Raw genomic sequence first — 10,285 nt, 5'->3', positions numbered from 1 at the left:
CCTCTTCTCTTAAAAAAAAAAAAAAAAAAAAAAACAGGTATTTTCAGCTTAATGAAAATCCGAATCCAAAGAGAATTAATATTCCTATACAAATTATGTTCAGCCTCAAGAAGCTTTTCAAAGAGAACTCCCTGCTTTTTCTCTCATGCCCACTGTTTGTTATCTTTAACCCATTTTCATTGGTAGGAAGGCCCACTCGTTGATGTGGTTCTACTACCAGTGTCTTCAAGCAAGTCAAAAGGAAAGCAGTACAGTTCGTCTGTTGAAACAAAGGTTTTTTTTACAGGTTGGTTCATCAACTGCATTGTTTGGCAACTTTCTAGAGGAAGAAAGCCGGTTGAAGTCCTTATGGGGGTTCTTGAAAAAAGGTTGGTCCATTTCCTGAGAAATGCTAAAATACTTTCTTAAGAATTATGATGATAGCATTCATGCGTTAAGGGATTTAACTGAGATGACTTGGGAGAAAAATTCATCTTCTTTTTGTAGTTTTGTGGAGTCTGTCTTGAAGATTTTGAATGGGAAACGGAGTTTTGAAATTTCAACTTCTGAGATTTCAAAATATTTTAAAGATTCTGTTCAAAAGATTTCAAAAGTGCATATTCCAAAAACCTCCCCAATGAAACCATACTAGATCGTTATAAAAATGTGCCCATAATTATCACTGTACTTAAGAAGAAAATTGGTTGTAAAGTAACTAACATAGAGTGAAGTATTCTATTGTGAACAAAAAATAGAGATTGATCAAATTTTGGGATGAAACAAAGAACATTCCTTCACCTTATAAAAGAAGAACATTCCCTACACTACATTGAATGCTACACTTTCTAGGCAGAGTTTTGGATTTCACGCTATATTAGAAATATATGTTGTGCCAAAAAAATCATAACACCTTACAATTTTAGCAAGAATATGAAAATACCAGAATTGCAATGTTGAGTCAGCAATCTCCCAGTCTTCACTTGGAAAAGCCACACAACTGCATCAAATTAGAACAAAATCAACTATAATGTGTAAAACAAAGATATAATGTAAGACGCAAGGCCTTGTCATTATAGCATGTACGATCTAATAATTAGTATTGAGTAACTGCCTCAAAAACCAGAGGTTCATATTCCTCCATAGCCATGTTCACTATTGTACTCAATCACACAACATGCACATATACACACATTATATTTATATATTTGATAAGAAACAATTACATTCATGTATTATGAAATCTACAAAAGAAAGGAGGAAAAACCCCCTATCAAAAGGAGTTACATAAGACTCCTCCATACAGAATCACTACGCCAGTTTTGCAAGGCTCAAATCCTCTCTTTCATACTGTGCAGGTCAAGACCACCTTTTGATAATGGAAGGTGGATTTTTTTCCCACCTCACCAAATGGAAGCCATTACTTCTCGTACTTCTTTTCCAACGAAATTTCTATACAGACGTCCAAAAATTCAGCAATCTTGTTAGGCATGCTGTAAAGAGACACTTAGTCGGTGTGCAAGTTGCTTAAAGCTGCTTGAACCAAAGTAAGCCTACCACCCTTTCATGTTCAGCAATGTTGAGGCCTGAAGCTCCTTCATAGATTCAGATTGTGTTGAAGAGATTTTCCAAACATCCTTCTCAATCGTGGAGAAAAGAAGGTGTCGCTCGCAAATTGGAGGTGGCTAATGCTAATGGCTTCTCAACCAACATCAAAGTCTTTAATAAAATTAATTGCCTTTCGCTAGTGAAAGTAGCTTATTAAGATAATCAAAAACCAAGTTAGAGAGAAGGGGAGACTAGGTTTAGCCTTAGCCCCCAAGTGGTGTGATGCTTTCCCCAAGGTCTCCCATTAATATTGAGAAAAGTTAGTGGTCAAGTCCACCTCCTCCGTCTTTCACCAAAGCCCTTAGCAAAAAGGATGTTGTCAAGAAAATCTCAATCCAATTTGCCAACAGCTTTTTTCGTGTAAAGCTGGGCTATGACCCATTTTTCTCCCATATTTCACCTCACTGTTGGGAGGTTTATAATATTTCATCGAACAAGGTGTGACCATCTTTCCACAAGTAGTTTCTGAGTAATCTTTCAATATCCACAGCCACTTTTTGTGACATTTCAAATAGAGACATGTAGTAAGTGCGTAGGTGGCTTGTATTAGGGTGAGTCTTCCACCTTTTGAAGTATAACATGATGACCATGTTGACAGCCTTCTTTCTATTTTTTCAATAATAATCTTTCCGAAGGAAAAAAGTTTGGGGTTTCCTTTTAGGGGTAGTCATAATTCTCCCTTTTTACAACCATATATGCTAGCAAATTCTTCAATAATCTCTATGCTAATATTGATGCCCATGGTCTCTGTTTTTTGGAGATTGATATTTTGTCCAGAGAATCCTTCAAAGGCTTTTACCGTCTCAATCATGTATTTAATGGAAGAGGCATCTGCCAAGTCAGTGTGTCATCTGTGAACTGAAGGTGGTTGATGCTTAAGCCTTCATTACCAATTTGAAAACCTTTTATCTACCTTTCATATTCTGCTCTTGTCAGCAGGCGGTGAATAGAAAAGGGGATAGTGGATCTCCTTGTCAAAGACCTTGTGTGGCATAAATCTTCCCTCTCGGTCTTCCGTTGATGATGATGGAGAAGTTTGCAAATGAGATGCATTCTTTTATCCACCTTCGCCATTTTGAGCCAAAGCCTTTTGCCACAATAATGTTTTTGAGGAAAGTCCAATCAATCTTGTCGAAGGCCTTTTCCATGTCAAGTTTGATGGCTACACCATTTTGTTTCTTTCATTCCCATTCATCTATGGGTTTGTTGCTATGAGGGATGCATCGAGAATTTGTCGTCCCTCTACAAAAGTTTTTTGTTGCCAAGTTATTGTGAAGGGAAGAACCTTTTTAAGACGTTCTGATAATACCCTTGCTATGATTTTATATAGTCCAATCGTGAGGCTTATGGGACGAAAGTCTACAACAGCGTGGGCATCCAGTTCTTTTGAAATCAAACATATGTATGTTTCGTTTAGGTTGCCATTGATAACTCCAATTCGAAAAAAATCTTGGAATACTCTCATGATATCAGCTCTCATAAAGTTCCAGCCTTTTTTAAAAAATTCTAAGGTAAAACCATTCAGTCCTGGAGTTTTGTCAGAGCCCAAATGTTGAATCGCCTTCCCTACCTCTTCTTCGGTGAAAACAACCTCGAGGGAGACAGCTTGCTATTGATCAATAAGACTCCAGTCAAGATCATGGGGAAATTCGTAAAGGGCATTGTCCTTTGTATAAAGGTTGTGTAAAAGGACACAAATTTTTAGACAATTTCTTCTTCGTTTACTAAACTTTTGCCTTGTGTGGATAGAATTTCCATGACAGTACTATTTTGTTTTTTTTGTAGCCATGATATGATGGAAAATTTTGGAGTTTATGTCACCCTCCTCTAACCATCGTATTTTACATTTTTGTCTCCAAGATTGCTCTTCCTTCGCTGCCAACTAAATAAATTCTGCTTTCATGAGCTTTTTCTGTGTGGGTTGAACTAGTGTGATGGAGTTAGTTTCCTCCATTTGATCAACGAGAGCAATTTCAGTTAGTAGTTGGTTTCTTTTTGTGGAAATACAACAAAAAATCTCCTTGTTCCATTTCTTTAAGACTTCTTTTAATTTTTTAAGTTTGTTGATGAAACCGTTCCCAACCATTCATGGAGGGGCGTATTCTTCTACCAGTATTCTACCATTGGCAAGAATTCGGAATGGTTCAGCCACATATTCTCAAATCGGAAGGGCGGGGGACACCATTTATAGCAACCCATGAAAAGTAGAATGGGATAATGTGGCTAGAAATCTATCAATGAGTGTCATGGTGGGCGAAGATCTATTATTTGACCATGTGTAGAGTTCATTACTAAGGAGAAGGTTAATGAGTTCAACTTCTCTCATGCCTCAGGTGACTTTTCCACTAGAATTTTCATGTGCCCATCGAGAGATATTGAAGTCGCCAGCTAAAAGCTAATTCTCAATACATATGCAAGATGGGTCCTGTAATTCCTGCCAAAATAGATGTCGTTCTTGATATCTACAAGGGCCATAGATTCCTGTAATCCAAAATCAGTAATTATCGGCCATGTAATGTGTGGTTAAGGTGGAAAAGCCTTTGGTGACTTCTAAAATGATCAAAGTTGGGTCATTCCACATGATTAAGATCCTTCCAATGTACTTGAAGTATCCAAAGTTGACTAACCAATATGTCCGGCACTCCAAAGGGAGTTAACTATCCAGCAATCAACATAATTCAATTTTGTTTCTTGAGAATAACCATAATGGGATGTATTTGAGGAGGAAAGACTTGATAGGGCTCTCTTTTGCCAATCTCCCCAGCCCTTAACATTCCAAGAGATAATAATCATAAGAGGTATTGACCTTCCAATTGTGACTTGCTCAATTTCTCATAATTGATGTTTGAAAGGAGGCCAACAATCTCTCTAGTCAGTTTACTCGATTTCTTGGCCCTAGTGGGCTTCTTTTTCCCGATGGAATAGTCATGATGCACATATGTTCTTTTAGCCATGGTTCCAAGATTTGGATGGCCATTGTTGATGTGAGTGTCACTGATACCGAGGTGACCTCTTCTACCTCTGTTTCATTTTGCTTTTTCTCAAAAATAGTGTCAAGCTCTATATCCGCAAGGGTGATCTCTAGCAACCGGTGAGAGATGTTGGCCTTATCTACGGTGGGGTATGGTGGGGCAATGGAGAGGGGTAGGATGCTAAATGTATATTCATCGTCTGATTCTTGGTTAATGCCAACAGTGGAGAATTTTTTTCTAGGGACAAGGAAGGTTTTTTGGTTATTTATGATGGCATGTTTTTTGCACAATGTTGTCACAACTTGTGGGTTGGGGATAAGAAGTGGTATAGTAGATACGGTCTTGGAGATTGGTGAAAAGTAGGGTGAGGGGTTGGTGGCCTTTGGTTTATGTGGGGAGTCTATGGGTTTATGGGGCATGGCAATATGGTTTAGTTGATGGATTGGCTTTGGCTTGGGGAGTAAGGGGCGATCCATGGCAGATGGGTGTTTCTCATTAGTTTGACCAATAGTGTGGTCCAAGAATGCCGTCAGAAATATCTGTAATAAACTCGATATTCTCTGAGGTACAGAATTCGTGCTTGTTTAGTGCCATGGTAGCCAGTCATAACATCAACAAACAATTCTCTATTGAAGCAAAGGTCTATATTGACCCCATAAGGAGAATCTGGGAAGATGATGGTATTGAGATTTCTGCTAGAATGAAACCCCATGAGTTTTTCTCAATACAAATGGTGGCTTCTATCCGGTCCTCTCTCGATGAAGTTTTTTTACCAATCTCAACAAAACCTCCACAGGCATCTCATATGTGTTTCAAAGTTTCAATGTCCCAACGATTGAGAGAGAATTTTTATTTTAATCCACCCTCCATACGAGGGAACCATTGGGTCGTTCAGGTGCTTCTCATCAGACCATGGTTCTAACTTTTCACTAGTCTTTTTTATCACAAATTAATGAGCCAAGACATCAATCATACAATAGAAACTTCAAGGAAGATATGAACCAAATGTTGTTCAAAATATTACAAGATGTTGCTATTCATGCCACATTAAAGAAAAATGTTAGACATAATCGATCTTGCTTGTGGACTGATTCAAATCTCAAACAAGTGTTCTGGCCTTGAGATATTCGATCAACAAGCTAATCTAAATCTTACTTCCCTAGTAGTGATTCCTTATCATTTGGTATCAAAGTTTTCTCTTGGGTTGATTACTTATCATTTGGTATCAAAGCTTTAGGCTCAAGATCAGATATAAGCTTCCTTTGTGTTACTTTTCAATTTTATTTATTTATTTTTTTTTTTAGCTTACAACCGATCTAGAGTTTAAAAACCAATCTTGGCTCTACTGAAAATTGTGAGAGGTATGAATGAGGGCTTCATTTGTGTAAATGAGTGCAAACAGAATGATCTAAAATTCCTCGAGTGTATACATGTGAGAGAGTATTGTGAAGTTCTTTGTATTTTCTTAACATATTTTTGCAGCAAAGTTTCACAAATAGATTTGAGGACGAATCCTCTTGAAGAAGAAAGTGGAGAATGATATGAACCAAGACGTCAATCATACAATAGAAACTTCAAGAAAGATGTGAAATAAATATTGTTCGAATTATCACATGTTGCAATTCATACCACACTAAAGAAAATCAAGTTTCATTTATTCTTGGATTGTTATAAATTTTGGGAGATGATAATCTAGAATATGGTGTTTCTTTGATGTATTTTAAGATTTTTATTTACTTTAAGGTTACATTTACATAGTGACTAATTCTGGTCCTAAAGTACGAAATTATAACCCTTGAAATGTCTCATGAAAGGTCAAGAGTTCTCATTGAGCATTTGTGCTTTCTTTTAGCCAATGACTAAGTTTCTTTGCAATTTTATGTAGTTTAGATTGCATGTTTAAAATCATTCAAGCTTACCATGATCAATCTTGCTTGTGGAGTGATTCGAATCTCAAAGAAATGTTCTTTCCTTGAGACATTTGATCAACAATATAATCTAAAATATACTTTCCCTTGGAGTGATTCCTTATCATTAGGGTTAAGTGTTCTTACCTTTTCCTTTAGACATGCAATCTAAACTATAAAGAATTGCAAAGAAACTATAAAGGAAAGCACAAATACTCTTTTTACTATATTTCCAAGTCTCATTTATAAAGATAACATACATGACTCTATACAATCTCAAAATGGAAACCCTTGACCTTCCATGAGGCATTTCAAGAGTGGTAATCTTCGTAGTTTATGATCATAATTAATCACTATGTAAGTGTAGCCTTAAAGTAAATAAAAATCTTAAAATGCATTAAATAAAAATCTTAAAATGCATTAAATAAACACCATAACTCGAGATAAAATTTGTAACCATCAAAAATTAAATGAAACTTGATTTTTCTTTAATGTGGCACAAATTGCAAAATCTTATGATAATTTGAACTACATTTGTTTTACATCTTCCTTGAAGTTTCTATTATATGATTGATGTCTTGGTTCATATCACACACCATAAGGAAGTTTCAAGATGGGCCGACTCAAAACAAGCAAACCAAGAACTATGCTTCTCTTAAAAGATCCGGAAATTTCTTTCCATCCACAATTCTGAGTAAAACTTTCACCACATTGGCCCACAACAAATGAGAATGCGAAGGCAAAGAGGGACCCAAGAGAAGCTGAAGAACATTATCTAACTTGGAGAGGAAACCCAACGCAAGTTGAGCAACTTCAATAGTCTGAACCAGCTGGTGGAATATAATTTAAAGTCACCATGGTCAGCAAGGAAGGTTCCAGGATATAGGGAAAGGATGAAGCAAGTGGGAGAAAATTGAGAGTAAAGAAAGACAGGGAGAGAGACCCTAACGTCTGACGTTGTCAAAGTATCACACAACATATTGACTATTTAATTTAAATCCCTTGTACGTGAAACCACCCAACAAAGGTGATTGCACAAGTCGTGCTTGAAAATCTCAAGAATGGAGCTCTTAACCTAAACACACACACCATATGTAATTCAATAGGATGAGAATAGGTCTCTCCTAAATAGGCTAGTCAAAGAATGGGTCGCCATAACCCGTTTAATTTAAATTATATCACTTACGAACATATTTGGAAAACCAATGACCATTTTCAAAGAACCCAACAAATGATCACCTCAAGAGAGCATCAGCTAGAGCAAGAGCTTCAGCACTGGCGTCGACAATTAAGGATGGTGCCTGACATACATTTAAAAATAATAGTCATAACTTAGAAAGGGACAGGTACACAAGGAATAATTCATGAAAATAGATGTGTTTCATTTTCATTTCCAAGCATTGATACCTTTTTTCAACAACATACCAACCTTTAATCTCAATGTAAAGAAACAAAAAGGTTCAAAGAAAAGAAAAGGAAAAAAAAAGAAAAAAAAAACTCCAACGAAGGGTGAAAAAGAAACAAAAGGCTCGAAGGACATAAACTCCAATGAAGAGGAAAGGAGGAAAACACATTATAAGAACAGGACAGAGGCAACCCAAATAATACAAAGATCATTTATGCATTATTACTAACTTTAAAAACACAATTGACTCGTGAATCCAAGCATATGAAATTTGATAGGGTGAAATTCTGAGTAAGTATGTACATCATCTTCTTTAACAGTCAAACTATGAAGGAAAGAACCAATGAATTGAGGTTGCTAACTAATTCATAGGTGTTACAAGAAAAAAATAACTTAAACAAGAACCCAAGTCAACATACTGCTTGCCCAACTTCTGAGAACAAGCATGCAAGACCACTGATTACTTTCTCATCTCCACTACTAAGAGAGGGAAAAAGAAGCATTTCCTTTAGAAAATGTACTCTGCACAGCAAGACCTGGGGTAACCCCTGCAGAGAACCACAGACATTAAAGCAAATTAAAAGAAGTAACATGAATCTAGACAAAGATTTAGTAGGAGAATTGATCTAGCAATTCGTCTCATCGTGTATTCAGATAGAGCAATTACAAGATACGAAGAAGAGAAAAGAGACAATGGTCTTTAACCATCAATAGTTGAGTACTGTTATTTCCGCAAAAAATTTAACCAACATTTAGCTTTTTTTTTAAATTTAAAAAAAAAAAAAAGGAAAATTGTATTCAGAATTAAGACAAAATCAACAAGAAAGAGGGAAACAAGAGCTTGTGAGAAGAATAGAGACCAAAAACGCTCTCACCTCTCAACTCTCCTCTCTCCTTGTAGGTTTCTCAGGTAAGTTCAAGTCAAGTAGTTCTAATATGGAGAGTGGTTGTTGTGTTGCCAACAAATCTTTCTTTCTTTGTTTTGCTAATAGTTATGAAGGAAAAAAGTGAAATCGTTCTTTTTTTATAAAGTTCCAATGGAATGTCTTGCAACAGTTGGAGAATCCCTTCCTCTTCTTTGGGAATGACCTTAGCATGCATGGTCAGTCTCATCTGGAAGTTTAATTTGGGGGTCTTCCCCTTTCACATTTTATAACAGTTGGTTGTAAATGTAAGATTGTGAGTTGACTTCAGCAATTATCCTTTGTAATTTAATGAAAAATTTATCCTCGAACACATGGGGGTTGGGGGATTATTCAAAAATACTCAGTTAGAAGAAGTTTCTTCAGCACCGTTGTCCTGACTTGGTTCTTCTACAGGAATCAACTATTGTTATTTTTTATTCAAAGCTCGTTAAATTCATGAGTTCTAAAGTAGCATTGATGTTCCCGTGCACAATGCTTTGGTTGGAAAAAAGATGGTTGATATAGCATTTATTTTGGTGTGTTCCAATAGAGCTTTGCATGCTCCGGTTTTTATATTTTGGTTGGTTAAGGACTGACGTCAAATCTCATTTTAAGTGGCCTTTTCTTGAGGAAGTTGTAGCAAGTTATTGGCATGAAAAGCTGAAAGATGGTTGATATAGCATTTATTTTGGTGTTTTGCAAAAGAGCTTTATGTACTCCGGTTTTTAATATTTTGGTTGGTTAGGGACTGAAGTTAAATTCCAATTTTTGTGGTCTTTTACCGAGGAAGTTATTACAGGTTATATGAATCAAGAGCTTTTAAAAGATGCCTCGTTGGATGAGCTAGTGGCTGAGAAGCTTTTAATAATGCTTGAAGCATTTACAGTTTTATTATTCTAATCACTGAACTCTATTTGATTGTAATCGCCTCTAGATTCTTTATTTATTTTTTTATTTTTTTTTTCTTTCTCTGTATTCACTCCCTTTGGGGATTTGTATCCCTTGAACATTTCATTTTCATTATATCAATGAGAAGTTGTGTCTAATTCAAATGATAACGTACTGCTTGTAAGGTATGATACATACCTCATGTCTACTCACAAGCTCAACAAGAACTTCAATAGCCAAATCAAAGGAAGTTGCATCCTATACAAGAATAACTTTTAGATGCGAAACAAGCAGACTGCAATTCGTAAGTCTTGTTACAATTACTACCTGCAAGGATTTGAGCACAAAATTAAGAAGGGGATGCGTTGGCAATGAACCCTGAGGTATCTCAGAGAAGCAACCAACACGTACCTGGAAAAAAAAGAAAACTAACCTTTAAGAAGAGAAAACATAGGGAAGTTATAACATTCGAAAGGAAAAGAGGCACATAACGAAACAAAAATGAAATTCCATGCAAAAAGCTAAAGAACACTGCAAAACACTGTTTTTCTTTATAAGAGAAAATAGTCAATAGTTAAACCTGGAAATTTATAAGCAGACAGGAAAAAAAAAAAAAAAAAAAAA

General features: G+C 36.1%; 1 protein-coding gene across 3 annotated transcripts in view; it reads right to left on the bottom strand.

Moving 5' to 3' along the window:
* LOC111441617 (transportin-3) overlaps nucleotides 1–10,285 on the bottom strand; it is a 44,911-nt gene that overhangs the window by 29,228 nt on the left and 5,398 nt on the right. For all 3 annotated transcript variants that reach the window (XM_023078669.1, XM_023078668.1, XM_023078670.1), the window contains exons 6-10: nucleotides 9,989–10,072; nucleotides 9,860–9,919; nucleotides 8,288–8,416; nucleotides 7,703–7,764; nucleotides 920–976 (exon numbers count right to left, since the gene is read on the bottom strand). In XM_023078669.1, coding sequence (XP_022934437.1) covers nucleotides 920–976; nucleotides 7,703–7,764; nucleotides 8,288–8,416; nucleotides 9,860–9,919; nucleotides 9,989–10,072 — 392 coding nt within the window. The remainder of the gene's footprint in view (nucleotides 1–919; nucleotides 977–7,702; nucleotides 7,765–8,287; nucleotides 8,417–9,859; nucleotides 9,920–9,988; nucleotides 10,073–10,285) is intronic.

Source organism: Cucurbita moschata, unplaced genomic scaffold, assembly GCF_002738365.1.
Source record: "Cucurbita moschata cultivar Rifu unplaced genomic scaffold, Cmos_1.0 Cmo_Scf00004, whole genome shotgun sequence".
NCBI classification, from domain to species: Eukaryota; Viridiplantae; Streptophyta; class Magnoliopsida; order Cucurbitales; family Cucurbitaceae; genus Cucurbita; species Cucurbita moschata.
This window is presented reverse-complemented; position numbering and strand designations above follow the sequence as displayed.